Source organism: Anolis sagrei, chromosome X, assembly GCF_037176765.1.
Source record: "Anolis sagrei isolate rAnoSag1 chromosome X, rAnoSag1.mat, whole genome shotgun sequence".
Classification (NCBI taxonomy): Eukaryota; Metazoa; Chordata; class Lepidosauria; order Squamata; family Dactyloidae; genus Anolis; species Anolis sagrei.
The window spans coordinates 51044281-51067798 of NC_090034.1; the positions used below are offsets into that span (position 1 = coordinate 51044281).

At 44.1% G+C, this 23518-nt stretch overlaps 1 protein-coding gene across 1 annotated transcript in view; it reads left to right on the forward strand.

Annotated features, from left to right (window-relative positions):
* The first annotated feature begins 441 nt into the window (after positions 1–441).
* LOC132781484 (mucin-16-like) overlaps positions 442–23518 on the forward strand; it is a 50596-nt gene continuing 27519 nt past the window's right edge. Inside the window, exons 1-13 of the mRNA XM_067460732.1 lie at positions 442–803; positions 10045–10106; positions 14814–19727; positions 20004–20111; positions 20190–20300; positions 21300–21436; positions 21614–21681; positions 21766–21938; positions 22450–22476; positions 22607–22755; positions 22877–22944; positions 23073–23245; positions 23331–23357. Coding sequence (XP_067316833.1) covers positions 442–803; positions 10045–10106; positions 14814–19727; positions 20004–20111; positions 20190–20300; positions 21300–21436; positions 21614–21681; positions 21766–21938; positions 22450–22476; positions 22607–22755; positions 22877–22944; positions 23073–23245; positions 23331–23357 — 6379 coding nt within the window. The remainder of the gene's footprint in view (positions 804–10044; positions 10107–14813; positions 19728–20003; positions 20112–20189; positions 20301–21299; positions 21437–21613; positions 21682–21765; positions 21939–22449; positions 22477–22606; positions 22756–22876; positions 22945–23072; positions 23246–23330; positions 23358–23518) is intronic.

The window sequence follows — 23518 nt, forward strand, 5'->3', positions numbered from 1 at the left end:
TCCCATTCTCCATCTACCACAGAAACCACATCTGCTCCAGAGACAACCATCTTGTCCCATTCTCCATCTACGAAAGAATCTACATCTCCTCCAGAGACAACCACATTGTCCCATTCTCTATCTACCACAGAACCTACATCTCTGCCAGAGACAACCATCTTGTCCCCTACTCCATCGACCACAGAAACAACATCTGCTCCAGAGTCAACCATATTGTCCCATACTCCATCTATCTCAGAATTCACAACTGCTCCAGAGACAACCATATTGTTCCATTCTCCATCTACCACAGAACACACATCTGCTCCAGAGTCAACCATATTGTCCCATACTACCAAAGAATCTACATCCGCTCTTGAGGCTACAATCTTGTCCCATACTTCATCTACCACAGAACCTACATCTGTTCCAGAGACAACCATCTTGTTCCATTCTCCATCTATGAAAGTATCTACATCTCCTTCAGAGACAGCCATATTGTCCCATCCTCCATCTACCGCTGAACCCACATCTGCCCCAGAGACAACCATATTGTCCCTTTCTCCATCTACGAAAGAATCTACATCCGCTCTTGAGACTACAATCTTGTCCCATACTTCATCTACCACAGAACCTACATCTGCACCAGAGACAACCATCTCTTCCCATTCTCCATCTACCGCAGAATCCACAACAGCTCCAGAGACAGCCATATTGTCCCATCCTCCATCTACCGCAGAACCCGCATCTGCACCAGAGACAACCATCTTGTCCCATTCTCCAGCTCCAAAAGAATCTACATCTCCTCCAGAGACAACCATATTGTCCCATTCTCCATCTACTACAGAATACACATCTGCTCCAGAGACAACCGTCTCGTCCCATCCTCCATCTACCACAGAACACACATCTGCTCCAGAGTCAACCATATTGTCTCATCCTCCATCTACCGCAGAACCCACATCTGCTCCAGAGACAACCATATTGTCCCATCCTCCATCTACCGCAGGACCCACATCTGCTCCAGAGTCAACCATATTGTCCCATCCTCCATCTACCGCAGGACCCACATCTGCTCCAGAGACAACCATATTGTCCCATCCTCCATCTACCGCAGAACCCACATCTGCTCCAGCCTATCTCCCACCTGCAGGGACTAGTGTGGAAACCGTTTCTCCAACAACCATTGCTTGGGGAAGTTCCACAGAAACACCTTCCTCCCACTTGACGTCAGAGTCTTCCATTGAAAAGACAACTATCTCGTCCCAAACCCCTTTTCCAACCACAAGTCCTGTTGTTAAGGAAACTTCACCTAAGGTGGATATATTCTCTAGCGTTAGCATGGTGGTTCCAAGTTTCACAGAGACATCCAGATCTTCTCCTACGGAAAGCCCAAAGAAGTCTACTACATTGCTCTTGAGATCATCAGTGATACCCACTACTTTAGTGGATGACACAGGTAATGTTGTGATTGGATTGCTACAAAATTGGGGGAGTATTAATAATTCTTGGCAACGTTTTGGTAATAGAAGTCCCTTTGCTCCCTTGTCATTTTATTAGGAGAAGTCATTCATCCAGTCACAGCGGGCCAGCAAGGAGGTGAAAATGGGAAAGTGAGAACCGATGTGCCTGTTGTGATGTCATCACTGATGCCGTCCTCTCCTCTCAGAAGTGCATCAACCACTAGCAGTCATGGTAAGATCCAAAAATAGCACATTTGCAGCTGAATCTGGTTTGAAATGGGGAACTCATTCTTTAGTCATCCGGTCTGTCGAAATGATTTCATGTGGAGGAAAGTTGCCCTTGATTTTCATTGGATGCCAAAGTTGGCTTAGGAAAATGCCTTATTGTGATGTTAGGAGCCTTGATGCTGCTGAATATTAAATAAGGTTTTGGGACCGTTGACTGGTGCACTCCAGGTTGCATTTCCAAAATGGCTCCACTAGGAGGCAGCATATAATCAAAGCAGAAGGGTAATGTTCTGAGAGGACCCATTTCCTGCTTAAAAGGGAAACAAAGGAAGGGAGACTCCCTTATTCAAGCCCTGGTCTCAGAAGTCATAATCCAATGCTCCAACCACTACGCCATGCTTGCATAATACAGTCAGACCCTTTTATCTGTGGAACCCATATCTATGATTTCATTTACCTGGAAAACAAGTGATTGCTCTCAGGATTTGCCATGATGCTTTGACTCTTTCTTCTGGATTTGCATGATGTGTTGACTCTTTCCTCTGGATTTGTATGATGCTTTCACTCTTTCTTCTGGATTTGCATAATGCTTGACCCTTTCCTCTGGACTTGCATGATGCTTTGACTCTTTCCTTTGATTTGTATGAAGCTATGACTCTTTTTCTGGATTTGCATGATGCTTTGACTCTTTCCTCTGGATTTGTATGAGGCTATGAATCTTCTTTCTGGATTTGTATGATGTGTTGACTCTTTCATCTGGATTTGCATAATGCTTGACCCTTTTCTCTGGGTTTGTATGAGGATTTGACTCTTTCCTCTAGACTTGCATGATGCTTGACCCTTTTCTCTGGGTTTGTATGAGGCTTTGACTCTCCTCTGGATTTGCATGAGGCTATGACTCCTTTTTTCTGGATTTGTATGATGCTTTGACTCTCATCTGGATTTGCATAATGCTTGACCCTTTTCTCTGGGTTTGTATGAGACTTTGACTCTTTCCTCTGGATTTGTATGAGGCTATGACTCTTTAATCTGGATTTGCATGAGGCTATGACTCCTTTTTCTGGATTTGTATGAGGCTTTGACTCTTTCATCTGGATTTGCATGATGCTTTGACTCTTCTGGATTTGCATGATATGTTGACTCTGGATTTGCATAATGCTCTACCCTTTTCTCTGGATTTGTATGATGGGTTGACTCTTTCCTCTGGATTTGCATGAGGCTATGACTCCTTTTTTCTGGATTTGTATGATGTGTTGACTCTTTCATCTGGATTTGCATAATGCTTCACCCTTTTCTCTGGGTTTGTATGATGCCTTGACTCTTTCCTCTGGATTTGTATGAGGGTATGAATCTTTTCTCTGGATTTGTGTGAGGATTTGACTCTTTCCTCTAGACTTGCATGATGCTTTGACTCTTTCCCCTCTATTTGCATGAGGCTATGACTCCTTTTTTTCTGGATTTGTATGATGCGTTGACTCTTTCATCTGGATTTGCATAATGCTTGACCCTTTTCTCTGGGTTTGTATGATGCTTTGACTCTTTTCTCTGGATTTGTATCATGCTTTCACTCTTTCATCTGGATTTGCATAATGCTTGACCCTTTTCTCTGCGTTTGTATGAGGCTTTGACACTTTCCTTTGGATTTGCATGATGCTTTCACTCTTTCTTCTGGATTTGCATAATGCTTGACCCTTTTCTCTGGACTTGCATGATGCTTTGACTCTTTCCTCTGGATTTGCATGAGGCTATGACTCTTTTTCCGGATTCTTATGAGGCTTTTACTCTTTTCTCTGGAGTTGCATAATGCTTGACCCTTTCCCCTGGATTTGCATGATGCTTGACCCTTTTATCTGGATTTGTCTGAGGCTTTGACTCTTTCCTCTGGATTTGTATGATGCTTTGACTCTCTTCTATGGAGTTGTATGATGCTTTCACTATTCTTTTGGTGTGTTTGTATGCCCCCCTGGCCATTCCCTGTGCATTTGGGTGATGCTTACTCTACCCGCCGTACATCATTGTGACATCATTAGATGATCCCTAGCGTAGATATGTGTAATCCCCTTGTAATACCATGTAAACCCGGGAGCATCCTTATCCACCGGATCCATTAGTAACTTATACAATGAAGTATTTCCTTATGTGCGTTGTGCCAACCAATGTCATAAGGCATAACCTTTGAGGTTGAATAATGTGTCCAACGTGGTGAAAGAAAAATGTTATGAAACAATCGAATTGTGGTCCAAACCCTTCCTCTGTCCGTTTTCTTCCTCCTTTTTATATTGTTATTATGAAATGTTCCAACCGGAGGCTGAACTTTGAGGACCTAGGTGAGAACAAGTTCTGATCGTCCCATATACACTCATGTTTGGACTATGAGAGTTTGGAATTCGAACATACCGTGGAAACCTATTGGGTGATCCTGTGCAAGTTCCACTCTCTTAGCCTTAAAGGAATGCTGAGCCCACTTTTGAGCAAACCATGGATTGGAGTTAAACTCTAACCCCATAAGTCCTGCATTGAAACCATTATATCACAATGTGTCTCGGCCTTCGTTACGAAAGGGGGTCCCCTATTGGATATGAATATTTTCAGGATGACGTTGATAGAGGAAAAAACCCCGAGGGTGTAGCATTTGTCAGACTCCATTCATGTGAAGAAGATGGGGTTCTGACCTTTGAGAAATGACATTTTTAATTATTTTTTGCAAAAAAAGGTATGCTCTACTCAAGGGCGGGGAAGGGATCATGTCACAAAAAAGGTGTGTCCGTGTCGGGTTGCACCTGAACAAAGACGTGAACGAAGGATGGCAATAGAGCAATTTATAAGAAGAAGCTGCATCTTCTTCACCATTATTAGATTGAGGAGGTTGATCGATCAATTGGGAGAGGATAATCGCTTGAGAGAAGGATTGATAAAGGCAGAGTGGATGGACGAGGCAGATCAGCTGCAAGATGTTTGGATTGTAGACAATCGAGATGGAGTGAGAAACATAGATCACTCAATAGATTGGTTGAGGCAGATTGATAGAGTATCAGTCAGGTCAGATTGGTCGATCAAGACAGGAAATATCATATCCAAGGGCAAGGTGGAGCGGAGTTCAAATTCCCAAAGTTGGAACAACATGGGCCTCTTTGCATTTGTCTGTTGCATTTTGGGTAAGTGGAATATTTTGTGTTTTTAGCACGTCACACTCTTAAGTCTGGGTTTTGGACAACCGATCAGAATTTGCCAGAATACTGCAAAACCATCAGTTGGATGCTTTGTTTCGGAAATGGATATGCTCCCTCCCTGAATGACATATTGTTTTGCATCCTTCAGGTCAACAGGAAAGCTTGGATAGATCCCTGAACTCTTAGACATTTAATAATATCTAAATATGATTCCATTTGTCTCTCTGGCTACGTATTGATGCTCATATAATATCTGAATAGAGTTTGTCCCCTCTCTATACTCTTGAAATGTCTGAATAGGAGTTATCTATCCTTCTGTCTCTGTATAATTTATATCACATGTACAGGACTTTTATCTCTCGTCCATTCTTTTGTAATACCTATCATCATATTTGAATAGGGATTCTCTCTCCATCCATTTATCTAGTTCTTCCATTTTAGATCTGTCTGTCTATCTGTCCAACCATCTGTTCATCCATCCATGTATCTATCTATGTAGTTCATATGATCTATCTACCTCACTACCTATTTCTCTGAGTATGCATCGTTGAATGCTTCTTTGCTATCTCTGCCCTATATATCTCCCCCCACACACTATCTATCTATCTGTCTGTCTGTCTGTCTATCTATCTATCTATCTATCTATCATCTATATCACTACACATCTTTCTACCTATCTAATTTTGCAGTTACATACATTTATAAGTCAGTGTTTATAAGCCAGGGACTGTAGTCTATGATGACAGCTCTGTCTATTTGCATTTGTCTATCCATGTATCCAGTTCTGCAGTTACAGATCTATCTATCCATCTTTGTCTGTCTTGTTCCACAATTACAGCTTTATCTATCTACTTTTCTGTCTATCTACCTTTCTTTCTCTCTCTCTCTCTCTCTAGTTTTACCATTACAGGTCAGTTGATCTGTCTATCCATCTGTCTATCTCATTCAACAATTATATTTTTAACTAACTACCTTTGTTTGTCTGTCTGTCTATCTAACTATCTATCTAGTTTTATGATCTGTCTGTCTATCCATCTACACATCTCTATCTGTCTCTCTGGTTCTACAATTATAGCTTTATCTATCTACATTTATCTACCACTTTCCAGGTCAGTCAATCTATCTGTCCGTCCATCCATCCATCACTGTCTGTCTGTCTAGTTCTACAATTACAGATCTATCTGTCTATCTATCTATCTATCTATCTATCTATCTATCTATCTATCTATCTATCTAGTTTTACGATTACAGGTCGGTCTGCCTATCTATCCATCTCTATCTGTCTGTCTAGTTCTATGATTACAGCTTTATCTATCTTTGTCTGTCTGTCTATATATCTGTCTGTCTGTCTATCTAGTTTTACGATTACAGGTCAGTCAGTCTATCTGTCTATCCATCTCTATCTGTCTATCTAGTTCTACGATTACAGCTCTATCTACTTTTGTCTGTCTGTCTATCTATCTATCTATCTATCTATCTATCTATCTGTCTATCTAGTTTTACGATTACAGGTCAGTCTATCCATCTGCCCATCTCTGTCTGTCTGTCTAGTTCTACAAATGCAGCTTTATCTATCTACCTTTATTTGTCATATCTATCTATTTATCTAGTTTTATGATTATTAGTCCATCTGTCTATCCATCTATCCACCTCCATCTGTCTATCTTGTTGAACAATTGCAGCTTTATCTATCTACCTTTGTCTGCCTGTCTGTCTGTCTGTCTATCTATCTGTCTATCTATCTATCTATCTATCTATCTATAGTTTTACAATTATAGGTCGGTCCATCCATCCATCCATCTCTGTCTGTCTGTCTCGTTCAACAATTGCAGCTTTATTTACATTTATCTGTCTACTAGCCGTCCCCTGCCAAGCGTTGCTGTGGCCCAGTGTGGTAATCTGGAAAATAAAGTAATGAGAAAGTGTTGGTTTCTGATATATGTAATTTTTTAATGCTTGTGGGTAAACAGTATTTCTTGCTGTTTCTTTGTCATGATGTGGAGAGTGTCTGGTTTGCCTACTCTGGAACATGGAACATATCATTGTCCTTCTTTAAGGGTCATTTTCAAATCTATGATACTATATCTATATCTATGGCTGAATGGCTCTTTGTCAGGAGGGCTTTGTTTACATTTCCTTGCCCTGGTGAAGGGAATTGGACTGGATGGCCTTAAGTATTTTCTGTTGGTAATGGGCGTTCTGTGTGGGAAGTTTGCCCCAATTCTGTTGTTGGTGGGGTTCAGCATGCTCTTTGATTGTAGGTCAGCTATAAATCCCAGTACCTACAACTCCCAAATGTCAAAGTCTATTTCCCTCAAACTCCATCTGTGTTCATATTTAGGCATAAGGAATATTTGTGGCAAGTTTGGTCCAGATCCATCATTGTTTTAGTCCACAGTGCTCTCTGAATGTAGGTGAACTACAACTCCCAAACTCAAGGTCAATGCCCACCAAACCCTTCTAGTGTTTCCTGTTGGTCATGGGAGTCCTGTGTGCCACATTTTGTTCAATTCCATCACTGGTGGAGTTCAGAATGCTCTTTGATTGTAAGTAAACTATAAATCTCAGCAACTACAACTCTCAAATGACAAAATCAATTTTTTTTTTGAGGGATGGTCACTCCTTGGGTTAGTAGGTGTATGCTGTCCAAATCTGGTGTCTATTCGCCCAGTGTTTTTTGAGTTCGGTTAATCCCACAAACGAACATTACATTTTTATTTATATAGATCTATCTATCAGTCTAGTTTTACGATCACAGGTCAGTCGGTCGGTCGGTCGGTCCATCCATCCATCCATCCATCCATCTCTATCTCTATCTCTATCTCTCTCTCTGTCTTGTTCAACAATTACAGCTTTATCTATTTACCTTTGTCTGTCTGCCTATCTATATCTATCTATCTATCTATCTATCCATCTCTGTCTGTCTGTCTAGTTCTACAATTACAACCCTATCTATCTATCATCTATCTATCTATCTATCTATCTATCTATCTTCTATCTAGTTTTACGATCATAGGTCTATCTATCTATCTATCTATCTATCTATCTATCATGTCCCAGATCTGTCTGTCTGTCATCTATCCATCTATCTGTTTGTCTATCAGCATATCTATCATCTTCCTGTTCATGTATCCAAGTAAGTTGTAAGACAAGTAAGTTGTAATTGATATAGTCGGACGTCTGTAGGTCAACTGTCTGTCTGTTTGGTGTTCAAATAGATAGGGATGGCCGGATTGGGAGACTGGCCACACCGATAATATCTCCAATAAACTTGCCACACCTCGCAATAGTTAGCCACATTCCAGGCGTTCATTCGCCATGTCTCGCTTTCCGCAGGTGAAGCATTTGCAGCTTTCTTTTGTTCTTTCTCGCGCCCCACTGGCTGGGGAGTGGCTGAGAAACCCAAGAACTGGAAAAGGATATCGGAGAACCGGGCGGTCTTGTTTTTCCTCCCTCCGGGGCTGAGAGAGTGTGACTTTGTCTGATGGGTTCGAACCCAGCTCTCCCGAGGCACCTGTTGCGTTGTTTCTGCACAGGTGAGAAAACAACGCCCTGGGCCATTTGTAAAAAAAAAAAAAAGGCGAGCAGTAAAAAAAAAACTCAGATAAAAATAGCTGGGGAACAAGGAGGGTGGGACCCAAACAAAAGGCTGAATGAAAACCTGTTCCTTCTGAGAAATCGTCTCCGCTGATAATAAGAAAATGCCATGACGAAGTAGTCTCCGTGATTCATAGAGTTTTAAGAGACCCACAAAGGCCATTTAGTCCAACCCTATTCTACCAGGCTGGAAGATACCATCTGATCCCTCTTGACAGATAGCCATCCAAACTCATCAACATTAGTAGGCTCATGGGACTATAGAGTCTAAAGAATCTAGAGTTGGAGGGGACTCCAAAGGTCAACCAGTCCAACCCCATTCTGCCAGTCAGGGAGGCACAATTTGATCCCTCTCAACAGGTGGCCATCCAGTTTTTACTTAAAGCCAGTTGTGAAACTCATAAAGTCACACTGTCATCTTGCAGGACAAGCAATGACAAATGTCTGCTGAGCCTTTAAATAGATTGTCTTTGAGCCACCATTTGTCTGTAGCAACCTGCCTCACATAAATACTACATAATAATAATAACAATGTATTGTCGAAGGCTTTCATGGCCGAAATCACTGGGTTGTTGCAGGTTTTTCCGGGTTATATGGCCATGTTCTAGAGGCATTTTCTCCTGACGTTTCGCCTGCATCTATGGCAAGCATCCTCAGAGGTAGTGAGGTCTGTTGGAAGTAGGAAAATTGGTTTATATATCTGTGGAATGACCAGGGTGAGACAAAGGACTCTTGTCTGCTGGAGCTAGGTGTGAATGTTTCAACTGACCACCTTAATTAGCAAATTAATTAATTAATCAATCTTAATTAGCGAATTAAATAATTAATTAATTAGCAAATGCTAATTAAGGTGGTCAGATCTCTTCCAACTCTATAGGTTATTATATACCAGTGATAGGCATTTCTGCCCAATAATCTTCCAGTTGGCCGGCAATGCATAGCTCAAATAAGGGAGTGTCTCAGTACAATGGATGAAGAAGCAATAAAGTGCCATTTTGCTTCCGTTCCCACACTTTTCAATGGGGCAGGGCTGTTTGCCACCTCATTTGGGAAGGTCTCCAACATCGCCTTCTCAGTTTTTATATGCCTTTTTCATGAGTATTTTTCAATATGGATATCAAATCAATACAGAGTTTACGCTGGAGTATGAATAGTGACGCTAAAGCAACCAGAAATGACACTTATCCGATATAGATGCCGGTTAACGGAGAGCTAAGAGCAAAGCAGGTGAATTAATGCACTTACTGGGAATGCCTTTAGAAGTTTAGATTGAGCTGCTTGGGTTGTAATAATGATTTTGGGAGGAAATAGGTAATTTGAACACAACGAGACTTCCCTCTCGTTGTGTTTATATATCAGCAGGTGCCTGTCTTGTAAATGTCATCGAAACCAAGGCGGATCTCGTTGAAAAAGGGATCCTGCGCCCGTCAGACTTTAATCCGCCGTGACACGAACTGTCATCCTTTAACAAGCGACGTGCTATTGATCGCAAGGGCAGCTTCTTCCGGCAAGTTGCTTAACGGCAGAAATAAAAACAAGTTAATCCAGACGAGAGGTTGAGGGACGGTGGAACATTCCGTTTCATCCATGCCTTTGTGTACATACAGGCAGTCCCCAGGTTATGCACAAGATAGGTTCTTAAGTCGAATTTGTATGTACGTCGAAACAGGTACATTTGTTTCTTTATTTATTTACCGTACTTCTATCCCACCCTATCTCACCCCCAAGGGAGGACTCCGAGCAGCGTACAGCTTGGCACAATTCGATGCCACATTGACGTAAACATAACAGATTATAAATACATTAAACATTAAATCATTAAATGTAAAACAATCACATATAAATACAATTAAAACAGGATTTAAAACAGCAGTTAAAACTACCACATAGTCCATAATCAGAGTCCATGAGCCATTCTAGTTACAGTCACGTTGAATCCCAGATGTTTATTTATTACATTGCAACTAGTCTCTGAATGTCTAGTTCCAAAGTCAGGATTTTAGTTGTTTTCTAAATGCCAAGAGGGAGGAGGCTTATCCAGGGGCGGCTCAACCCATTACGCAAAGTAAGCATTTGCAGTATAGTTGATTTTGCCCAGGGGCGCTCTTGAGGCACTCTTGGGGGAAAATAGACCTTGACATATGCGAGTTGTAGTTACTGGGATGTATAGTTCACCTACAATCAAAGAGCATTCTGAACTCCACCAATGATGGAATTGAACCAAATATGGCACACAGAACTCCCACGACGAACAGAAAATATATATCAGTGATTGGTGGGGGGGGGGGGGCAAATACTGTTTGCTTACCATTGAAAATTACCTAGGGCCGCCACTGGTCTTATCTCACATCACTAGGAAAGGAGTTTCACAGCCGAGGGACCAGCACTGAGAAGGCCCTGTCTCTCGTCCCCACCAGTAGCACCTGCAAAGGAGGTGGGACCAAGAGCAGGGCTTCCCCAGAAGATCTTAACATCCATCCTGGTTCATAGGGAGATATGTGTTCGGACAGCTAAACTGGTCCAGAAACGTTCAGGGCTTTATAGGCTAAATTGAATTGTGCTCGGTAGCTTTTTTGTGTGTGTGTGTGTCAGGAGTGACTTGAGAAACTGCAAGTCGCTTCTGGTGTGAGAGAATTGGCCATCTGCAAGGACGTTGCCCAGGGGACACTTGGATGAATTGATGTTTTATCGTCTTTGTGGGAGTCTTCTCTCATGTCCCCGCATGAGGAGCTGGAGCTGATAGAGGGAGCTCATCCACCTCTCCCTGGATTCGAACCTGCTGCCTGTCGGTCTTCAGTCCTGCCGGCACAGGGCTTTAACCCACTGCGCCACCGGGGGCTCCATTGCTCGGTAGCTGACGTAACGGGAGTTGTATGCTCCCTGTACGCCACTCCAGTTAGCTATCTGGTTGTTGCCCATTGTATACTTGAAGCTTCCAAATAGTCTTCAAAGGCAACCCCACGTAGAACATGTTATAGTAATCTATTCAAGATGTAACAAGAGTGTGAACCACCGTGGCCAAGTCTGGCTTCTCAAGGTACAGGCATAGCTGGCGCATAAGTTTTAATTGTGCAAAAGCTCCCTGGCCACCATTGAAACCTGGGGTTTCAGGCTCAGCGATGAATCCAGGAGGACTCCCAAGCTGTGAACCTGTGTCTTCAGGGGGAGTGTAACCCCCTCCAACACAGGCTGTAACTCTATACCTAGTTGGGCCTTCCGACTGACTAGGACTATCTCTGCCTTGTCTTGATTCAATTTCAATTTGCTCACCCTCACCCAGACCGTCACAGTGTCAGGCACCAGTTCGGGACCTGAACAGCCTCTTTCAGCAGCAGGTGGAAAGGAGTAGTAGAGTTGGATGTCATCTGTGTACAGATGGCATCCAACTCCAAAACTACAATGATCTCTCCCAGCAGCTTCATTTAGATGTTAAACAACATGGGGGACAATATTGAGCCCTGCGGGACCCCACAGGACAAAGGCTATGGGGCCAAGCAGGTGTCCCCCAACAACACCTTCTGGGAGCGGCCCTTCAGGAAGGACTGGAGCCACTGCAGAACAGTCTCTCCAAACCCCATTCCTGGGAGGCATCCCAGAAGGATACCATGGTCTACAGTTTCGAAGGCCGCTGAGAGGTCAGAGAGAACCAACAGGGACACACTTCCTCTGTCCAGTTCCCTGCATAGATCATCCACTAAGGCAACCAAAGCTGTTTCCGTACCATGTTCCAGACTCAAGCCAGACTGTTGTTGTGACCTTGGCTTTGGCTTTCAGTCTGCTGAGGTTAAATAGCTGGCCATCTGTCCGATAGATGATTTCCACTCCGGTGGGAAGCTTCCCATCAACAAGGTGAAGCATCATAGCGATGAAGATGGAAAATAAGGTTGGGGCAAAAACACATCCCTGTTTGACACCTGATTCCACCTTAAATGGGGCACTTTGGGAGCCACTGCTGTCCAAGACTGTTGCCATCATGTCATCATGGAGGAGCCGCAGGATGTTCACAAATTTGTCTGGGATTTTTTGGAGGATGGTCCAGAGAGCACTGCAATTCACTGTGTCGAATGCCTTTGCAAGGTCAATGAATGAGGTTGATTTTGTTCCCTGCTTTTTTCTTGGAGCTGTCGTGTAGTGAAAATTATGTCCACTGTACCTCTGGAAAGGCGGAAGCCGTTCTGGAATTCTGGGAGGGTGTCTTCTGAGATGGGTAGAAGGCAAGGGAATTTGCAAGGATCCTTGCCAGGATTTTCCCAACAGAGGTTAAAAGGGAGGTACCTTGATACTTTCCACAGTCTGCCCCCCTCTCTCTTTATTAATTTCAATACAATCTAATTAATACTCCCAAGAGAAAAAGGAAAGATGAGCTTATCCAATACAACCCTGTCCAGTGGCTACAATGCTTCCTATGGCCAAAGAAATCTGTCCCCTCTGCATTTTCTAGGTCCTCCAGGGTGATTTTTATAGTATGTTTTTTCTATTGGATGCTGAGCATAGACTCACACTGAACAGGCCCATAGCCAGTATTTTGATTCGAGGGGGGGGGGGGGAGTCTGAGTGAAAGAGGGTCTACCCTAGCAAACCTTTTGTATTGTTACCCCAGTACCCCCATGCACATGGGATATATTGAGTATGGTGATCAGATCATGATATGAATAAACATAACAGTTTAAATAATGCACCAGTAAGGCCTTCTCGCGGACCACCATGAGAATTTGGGGAGGGGGCTGAAGCCCCTCAAGGCGCCCCCCCCTCCCGGCTACATGCCTGACACTGAACTTACCTGTCCGAACGTATCTCCTCCTATGGACCAGCTAGGACATTAAGATCATCTGGGGAGGCCCTGCTCTCGATTCCGCCTGCGTCACGAATATGTTTGGCAGCGACGAAACAGGGCCTTCTCAGTGGTGGCCCCTCGGCTATGGAACGCCCTTCCCAGAGACATTAGATCAGTCCCTTCTTTATTAGCATTTCATAGGAAGGTTAAGACCTGCTTGTTTGAGCAGGCATTTGAAATGGTAGTGTAACAAATGTTGGAACATGGAACGACTGGATGATGAGTTTGGATCTTGATTTTAACTAAGCGACGTTATGAGTTATGTAGTATTGGCTTTGCAATGATTGTATATTGATGCCATGGTTTTTAATTGTTTTAATTGTTTTGTGATGTTTAAGCATTGAAATTTTTGCTACTGTAAACTGCTTTGAGTCACCCGAGGGCTGAGAAAAGCGTTATATAAATGGAGTAAATAAATAAATACACTACCTATAAAAATGCTACAGGTGTTCTTCCTAGGCATTTTCTAGGTCCTCAAACGTCACTCGATGGTATACTCCTGCTGGAACTTGATCAAAGCATTGTCGCTTCTGCCTAGGAACATTTCCAAGATTAAATCTATAAACTGGGAGCCAATATACTGATAATGTCGGTCAGGTTTGGGTGTTGAGCTACCACTCTGGGGACCAGGGTTCGAATCCTCACTCTGTTGTGGCAGTTTTCTCCATCTGAGGCTGGGAGATTGTGACTCGTGACGAACCTGAGATTTGAAACCCGGTCTCCATAGCCCAACCGCAGTGCCATTCTAGCAAAGAATGAGCCGTTCTTTAGAAGGAAACGTCTCAGGAAGAAAGGAGTGTGATTGATTTGAAGCAAACGAGAGGCGGAAGAAAGAGTCGGTTCCTTCCTTGACATTGTTTTGGTTGGCACCTTCTTTCTTTGTACAGCCTTGTTTATGCTTTCACAAAGAGAAAATAGCAAAATTTTGGGTTGTGTGATGGGTCGCTTGGCGAGAACCAGACGCGACGTGGTCCCATTTTCAGCAAAGTACTTTTCCTTCTCAAGATCTCGTAGCGATCCACTCTTCCATGAGAGACCAAGTACAGTGTGGTTTCAGCTCCCCAAAGGTCATCCAGTCCAACCAGGAAGTCACCATCCAAGCTCTCCCGACAGAAGGCCATCCAGCCTCTGTTTGAGAACATCCAGTGAACGAGATTCCTTTGCAGGGTGTTCTGCTATTATGAATCCCTTTTGTCTGGCATTGCCACGTTGTGATGTTATGACGCAAGGAAAGTGATATTTCCTCTTGGGGTAATCACCCTTGCCTTCCGGTTATGAGGGTGGAGCCAAACACAATGAAAGGGATTAGTGGGGTGCAAGGAGGAAGCAGAAGGACTTGGCATTTTTCCGTGAAATGCCAAGATGGGAACCGGATGCAGAGGTCCATCCTTTTATCTGGAAAGAAGTGGGCTGAATCAAATATAGAGATCCAGGGGTCTTATTCATTCTATTTGACGATTCTTACTTTCTATTTTTCTCAATATTATTGTTTTTTGGTTGTATGCTGCTTGAAAAGTAACCTGATCTTTTCTTTTTTCCAAGTGGCAACTAGTGTGGCAACTACAGTCCCGACAACAGGGACAGACTCCGCATTAACCAGAAAAGAGAATGCGACATCTCCCTCGTACCCTCCATCCACGGAGGCAAGATCAGTGACAACACGGAGCTCTGCGTATTCACCTGATATTACAACTTCTACTATGGGAGCAACATCAATAACCAGTGCGGGTTCTGTATCTCTGCCAGATGTTTCAACTAGTTCTACTTTGTCCACAGAAACAATATCACCCCAAACTGGGACCTCTGTGTCTCCATCAACCAGTTCTACTTTGTCCACAGTAGCAATATCAGCCCAAACTGGGATCTCTGTGTCTCCATCAACCAGTTCTACTTTGTCTACAGTAGCAATATCAGCCCAAACTGGGACCTCTGTGTCTCCATCAACCAGTTCTACTTTGTCCACAGAAACAATATCAGCCCAGACTGGGACCTCTGTGTCTCCATCAACTAGTTCTACTTTGTCCACAGAAACAATATCAGCCCAAACTGGGACCTCTGTGTCTCCATCAACCAGTTCTACTTTGTCCACAGAAACAATATCAGCCCAGACTGGGACCTCTGTGTCTCCATCAACCAGTTCTACTTTGTCTACAGTAGCAATATCAGCCACAACTGGAAGCGCTGTGTCTACACCAGAAATTACAACAGCTACTACTTTGTCCATGACAACTGTAACCTCTGTGTCTCCGCCAGATGTTACAACTGCTTTTATTTTGTCTACGGAAGCAATGTCACCCACAACCGGGAGCTCCATGTCTTCACCAGAAGTTACAACTGGTTCTACTTTGTCTACAGAGACAATGTCATCCACAAGCGGGAGCTCTGTGACTACTTTGTCCACGGAGGCAATGTCCATGACAACTGGGACCTCTATATCTCCACCAGATGTTACAACTGCTTTTACTTTGTCCACAGAAGCAAAGTCACCCACAACCGGAAGCACCATGTCTTCACCAGATGTTACAACTGGTTCTACTTTCTCCACAGAGGCTATATCTGTGACAGCAGGGAGCTCTGTGTCGCCACCAGACATTACAACAGCTACTACTATGTCCGCAGAGGCAATATCCATGATAACAGGGACCTCTATGTCTTCACCAGATGTTACAACTGTTTCTGCTTTGTCCACAGAAGCAATGTCATCCACAAGTGGGAGCTCTGTGTCTCCAACAGCTATAACTACAGCTTCTACTTTGTTCACAGAGGCAATATCAGCCACTACTGGGAGATATGTATCTCCATCTGATCTTACACCTGGTTCTACCTTGTCCACAGAAACAACCGGGAGCTCCAAGTCTCCATCAAATGTTACACCTGGGTCTACTTTGTCCATAGCGACAATGTCAGCGGGAACGGCAAGCTCTGTGTCTCCACCAGACATTACAATACCTACCACTTTGTCCACAGAGGCAATATCTGTAACAATAAAGACCTTTGTGTCTCCACCAGATGTTACAACCACTTCTGCTTTGTCCACTGAGCCAGTATCAGTGACAACTGAGACCTCTGTGTCTCCACCAGATGTTACAAGTGGTTCTACTTCCTCCACAGAGGCTATATCTGTAACAACAGGGAGCTCTGTGTCTCCACCAGATATTACAACTATTTCCGATTTGTCCACTGAGCCAGTATCAGTAACAACTGAGACCTCTGTGTCCTTACCGGATGTTACAAGTGGTTCTACTATGTCCACAACCGGGAGCTCCATGTCTCTGCCAGATGTTACAACTGCTTCTACTTTGTCTATAGGGCCAATGACATCCACAACCGGGAGCTCCATGTCTTCACCAGGTGTTACAACTGGTTCTACTTTCTCCACAGAGGCTATATCTGTGACAACAGGGAGCTCTGTGTCCCCAACAGATGATGTAACTGCTTCTACTTTATCTACCATGATGACTTCACTAGGACCAAAAACTTCTCCTGAAACCACCAAAGTGATTTCCCTGGAACCCATAACTTCTCCTCCAGAAACCACCATGTTCTCTTCACTAGAACCCACAACACTTCCTCCTGAGACCACAATGGCTTCGTCACTAGAACCCATAACGTCTCGTCCCAAAACCACCATGTTGACCTCCTTGGAATCCACAACTTCTCCTTCAGAGACAACCATTGTGACTTCCCTGGAACCCACAACACCTCCAGAAACTACCATGGTCACATCACTACAACCCACAACTTCTCCACCTGAGACCCCAGTGGTCATTTCCCTGGAACCCACAACTTCTCCTGAGACCACCTTGGTAACATCAATAGAAACCACATCTCCTCCAGAAACTACCATGGTCACTTCCCTGGAACCCACAACCACATCTCCTGAAACTACCATGTTGACTTCTCTGGAACCCACAACCTCACCTCCTGGGACCACCATAGTCACATCACCAGAAACCACAACATCTCCTCCTGAAACTACCATGTTGACTTCCCTGGAACCCACAACTTCTCCTGGGACCACAATGGTCACTTCTCTTGAACCCATGACTTCTCCTCTTGGGACCACCATGGTTACATCATTAGAACCTACAACCTCTTCCCCTGAAACCACCATGCTTACATCACTAGAACCCACAACTTCTCCCGAGACCACCATGTTGACTTCCCTGGAACCCATTACTTCTCCTCCTGGGACAACCATGGTTACATCAGTACAGCCCACAACTTCTCCTCCTGAGACCACCATGGTCACTTCCCTGGAAACCACACCTTCTCCTCCTGAGACCACCATGGTCACTTCCCTGGAAACCACATCTCCTCCCGAGACCACTGTGGTCACTTCCTTGGAACCTACGACCTCTTCCCCTGAAACCACCATGCTTACATCACTAGAACCCACAACTTCTCCTCCTGAGACCACCATGGTCACCTCACTAGAACCCACAACTTCTCCTGAAACCACTATGGTCACCTCACTGGAACCCACAACTTCTCCTCCTGAGATCACCATGATCACTTCCCTAGAAACCACAACTTTACCTCCTGTCACCACCATGATCACATCACTAGAACTCACATCTTCTCCTCCTGAGACCACCATGGTCACTTCCCTCGAACCCAGAACTTCTCCACCTGAAACCACAATCATCACATCACTAGAACCCACAACGTCTTCTCCTGACACCACCATGGCCACATCACTAGAACTCACAACTTCCCCTCCTGAGACCACCGTAGTCACCTCACTAGAACCCACAACTTCTCCTCCTGAGACCACCATGATCACTTCCCTAGAACCCACAACTTCACCTCCTGTGACTACCATGATCACATCACTAGAACCCACATCTTCTCCTCCTGAGACCACCATGGTCACTTCCCTGGAACCAACAACTTCTCCTCCTGAGACCACCGTAGTCACAACACTAGAACCCACAACGTCTCCTCTTGAGACCACCATGGTCACATCACTAGAACCCACAACTTCTCCTCCTGAGACCACCATGGTCACTTCCCTGGAACCAACAACTTCTCCTCCTGAGACCACCATAATCACATCACTAGAACCTACCACCTCTCCTTCTGAGACCACCATTGTCACATCACTAGAACCCACAACTTCTCCTCCTGAGACCACCATGATCACCTCACTAGAACCCACAACATCTCCTCCTGAGACCACCATGGTCACCTCACTAGAACCCTCAACGTCTCCTCTTGAGACCACCATTGTCACTTCCATAGAACCCACAACTTCTCCTCCTGACACCACCATGGTCACATCACTAGAAACCACAACTTCTCTTCCTGAGACCACCATAGTCACAACACTAGAACCCACAACGTCTCCTCTTGAGACCACCATAGTCACATCACTAGAACCCACAACTTCTCCTCCTGAGACCACCATGGTCACATCACTACAACCCACAACTCCTCCTGAGACCACCATAGTTACATCACTGGAACCCACAACTTCTCCTGAGACCACCATAGTCACATCACTTGAACCCACAACTTCTCCTGAGACCACCATGGTCACATCACTAGAACCCACAACTTCTCCTCCTGAGACCACCATGGTCACTTCCCTGGAACCAACAACTTCTCCTGAGACCACCATAATCACATCACTAGAACCTACCACCTCTCCTTCTGAGACCACCATTGTCCCATCACTAGAACCCACAACTTCTCCTCCTGAGACCACCATGGTCACCTCGCTAGAACCCACAACATCTCCTCCTGAGACCACCATGGTCACCTCACTAGAACCCTCAACGTCTCCTCTTGAGACCACCATTGTCACTTCCATAGAACCCACAACTTCTCCTCCTGACACCACCATGGTCACATCACTAGAAACCACAACTTCTCTTCCTGAGACCACCATAGTCACAACACTAGAACCCACAACGTCTCCTCTTGAGACCACCATGGTCACATCACTAGAACCCACAACTTCTCCTCCTGAGACCACCATGGTCACATCACTACAACCCACAACTCCTCCTGAGACCACCATAGTTACATCACTGGAACCCACAACTTCTCCTGAGACCACCATAGTCACATCACTTGAACCCACAACTTCTCCTGAGACCACCATGGTCACATCACTAGAACCCACAACTTCTCCTCCTGAGACCACCATGGTCACTTCCCTGGAACCCACAACTTCTCCTGAGACCACCATCAAGGTCACTTCCCTGGAACCCAGAACTTCTCCTCCTGAGACCACCATCATTATCACATCACTGGAACCCACAAGTTCTCCTAAGACCACCATGGTCACATCACTGGAACCCACAACCTCTCCTCCTGAGACCACCACCATCACATCACCAGAACCCACAACATCGTCAGCTGGGACCAGCATGACATCTTCACGTTCTGTGACTACAACCTTCATCATGTCAACTCCAACAGAGGCGATCACCTCCATATCTACCAAAGGTACTATAATAATGGGTTGTACGTACAAGTTGTGTATCCCTTATCTGAAATGCTTGGATTCAGAAGGGTTTAGTATATTGAATAAATTCAAACTTTGGCATCCCTGTATTTCCATATAGGGACATAATCTTGGAATCCGAGTCTAAACACAACATTCATTTATGTTTCATATATATGTTAGACGCCTAGTCTGAAGGTACAATAGCTTATGCTTCCCATCACACCATGTTTTTTTATTAACCCAACCATTAATATTTTCCTATTTTGCTTCTCCAGTCAATGAGTCTATAATCCACGCATTTACGAAAAGACCAATAGATCAGCCAGTGGATGGTAAGAATGCCACAACTCCACAGACAACAACATTGCCTGTAACAACACTAAGTAAGTACATTCTACTTGGACTTTAGGAGAGAAAATAGATAAGATAAGGGTATTATCCTCTCACTTTTTATTCCATAGGTTCATCCACCAAGTTCATTCTTCCCCCCGTTGTGCCTCCCGGAATGACCACCAAAGCCACACCAACAGTCACCAGAAAAGAGGCAACAGCTTCCTCCACCATGTTGACAAGTGAGAGATTGGCAAGATTATGGGCATTTCCTATCTCCCCCCCCCTTTTTTTGGGGGGGGGGATGAAAAGATTGACACTATGAGTTGGGTTATCAGGAAACGAGATGGTGCATTAGACTGAGGAGATGACTGCTTGGGAAGGTGTAAGGCAATAGGAGAAAAAGAAGATGGAGCCTGTCAAGGAAGCCACATCTTCCCTGAGTTTGCAAGACTTGAGGAGAGTAGTTGATAATAGGATGCTTTGGAGATCTATCACTCCTCATTGTTCTTGTTATGTGTCTTCAAGTCCTTTCTGATCTTGTGACAACCCTACCATAGAGCTTTCTAGGCAAGATTGGTTCAGAAAGGGGGTTTGTTGTTAAGTCCATGAATGACGAACCAACCTTCTTCTGAGAAGATGTGACTTGTCCAAGGTTTGCTAATATGTTTCCATATCTAAATGGGGATTCAGATCCTAGTCTCCAGGATCGTTGTTCTACACTGTAATCACTAGTTCATCATGTCATGGATTTACAACTAAGGATTGGAGACATTATTGCTGACTTTGACCATTTTGGGCACCATCCAGAGCAATGTCATCATGGCCGTGACATAGGGAAACTAACTATCTTGTTACGAAAACCGAAGGCTAAGTCCGACCATTCCTTCCCATCATGCTTCCCAGGCTTGTCATTGGTCTTCAACATTTCATGCATGAAAGCTGATCAAGTAGTACCCGATTGTGGCCAAACAACAAGAGGGCAAATATGATTAATTTTTAGCACAGAAGTCCTGGAGTTTGTTTATTGAGTTTTGTTCCAGGATTACCACCTATAAATCTCATACTATTATGTCCAAGGAGGTCTAAATGTCCTGCAACATGGTTTGGGAATATTGCTTCTTCTAGTATCAAAATCCACTGTAAACTTTACGATACTAAACGATGTTGTTAACAGCAAGGATGGCAAATGCACCACATCAGATTCGATGTATGAACGATGTCCCCTCATTCTGTTCCAGGTGTTTTTTCCACACCAGCTCCAGTCATTGCCCACTTTACCATGAATTTTACCGTAACCAGCCTTAAGTATGAGACAGAAATGGGAACTCCAAATTCTGAAGTGTTTAATTCCACAGCAAGCGAACTTCTCCGTCTGGTGAGAACACTGTGAATTCTTGGGATAAGGTTTGGCTGCATGGCTATCTGTCGGGAGGGCTTGGATTGTGTCTTTTTTTAGTGGCAGAATGGGGTAGGACCAGATGGCCCTCATTCAACTCTAGGATTCTAAGAGTCCATTTGATTTGATGTCCTCAATGTAACTTTCCTTCATCAGCTTGACAGAGAGCTCCTCCAAACCATGGTCGGACCGGTGTATATGGGATGCAACATCACAAAGCTAAGGTGAGCTTTCTTTAAACGTATCCACAACCGCCACACAGACAGGAGTAATTTCTCTGGGTTCTGAATGGCCCTTTCTCATTGCAGATCGGTGAGAAACGGGAACGCAACGGGGCTGGATGCCGTCTGCACTTACAGAAACAATTCCGGTGCTCCCACCTTTGATCGAGTGACAGTGTACCAGCAACTTGTCAATCAGACCGATGGTTTCACCAAGTTGGGACGCTACGACCTGAAGAGATATAGCCTTTGTGTTGATGGTAATTTTGGGATTTGGAACCATTTGGAGAGATTATGAGGATTAAGAAATAGGTTGGTTGACTTGTCGGGTGTTGTATTAAATGGACAAGACCTTGAACGATATAAGACTTCTATACCTTATGAAGACCTCATAGGCCTTATAGTGACAGTAAGCTACAGATCAGATGTAGCAGCCTGGGATAACTTTCTGGAGAAATAGCCACATTCAGAGGAGTCAGACAAGACTGCATCCTTGCCCCTACCTTGTTTAATATATTCATCAATGATCTGGAAGAAACCTTATTGGACCCAAGCTTGGAACAAGGAAAATCCCCTTATTTCCCTATGTTGATGATGCCACTATTATCTCATGCATCAGGGCAGGACTAAATTACCCATTAAGGAATTTCCTAAATTATTGCTCATAGAATGACCTAAAAAATAATTACTGGTGTTGTACTAACACCAAAGGCTAGCCTTCTTCATTTTCAGCCTGAAACTCGCTAATGTCCACCTCTTTCCTTTTCACAGGTTACTATGAGATTCCTCCTCAAACAAGTAAGTCGCATGGAGACACCTTTTAATTTAGAGACCATGGTGCAAAAGTCTTGAGAACTAGCAGAATATACTGTTTGGACTAGGATACACAGGACCAAATCTCTGTTTCTCAAATCTCATCCTATTCCAGCTGTTTTACCCTCTCTAACTACAACGCCAACTCCAGCCGTGGAAGAGTTCTCCGTGAACTTGACCATCACCAACCTCCAGTTCCGGGAAGGGATGGGGACTCCCAATTCAAACACATTCAATGCAACTGAAAGGGCGGTCACTACTTTGGTGAGTCTGGTTCCATTTCTGCTTGGGAGATGGTGCAGAATTCAGAAGAATTACATCGGCTAACTGCCTAGAGAGTCCTTCTTTGATGTATTCAAATATCGTTCTCGTTTTCTTTTGTCAGATGGGCCGAATACTCCGTGATAGCAGCATTGGCCAGGCATTTTTGAGTTGCAAAATAACAGCTCTGAAGTAAGTGGTCTTCTAATATCTGATTCACCTGGTATGTCTCGCGCATCTTCGTCTTTTCCCAGGGAGTTGTTGACTCACAAGTCTTACCCTCAAGTTTATTTTCTCTCTCTCCCCCCCCCCCCCCCCAGACCAGTGAAAAATGGGGAAGAAACTTGGATTGACTCTATTTGCACTTACCGAAACGACTCCGCAACGCCTGTTTTTGACCGGGTGAAAACATACCGCGAAATAGTGAATAAGACCAAAGGTTTCACCATGATGGGGCCCTACAAACTGAAAGAATACAGTCTTTACGTTAATGGTAGGCAAATTGTTTTAGAGCATTGTCTGTGCTGTATTTGATCGGCAATTTTGTTGACTGATGATACTTTCTTCTCCCTTCTTAGGTTATCATGAAGGTCCTCCAGAACCAAGTAAGTTATTTGCAAATAATGATTGATTAGGGATCACTACACAAAATGAAATGGGCAGGCAAGCATTGATAAGTATCATAGACTCACAGAATTGGATTAGATTCCAAGGATTATCTAGTTCGGGCGTCCCCTGGGCAACGTCCTTGCAGACGGCCAATTCT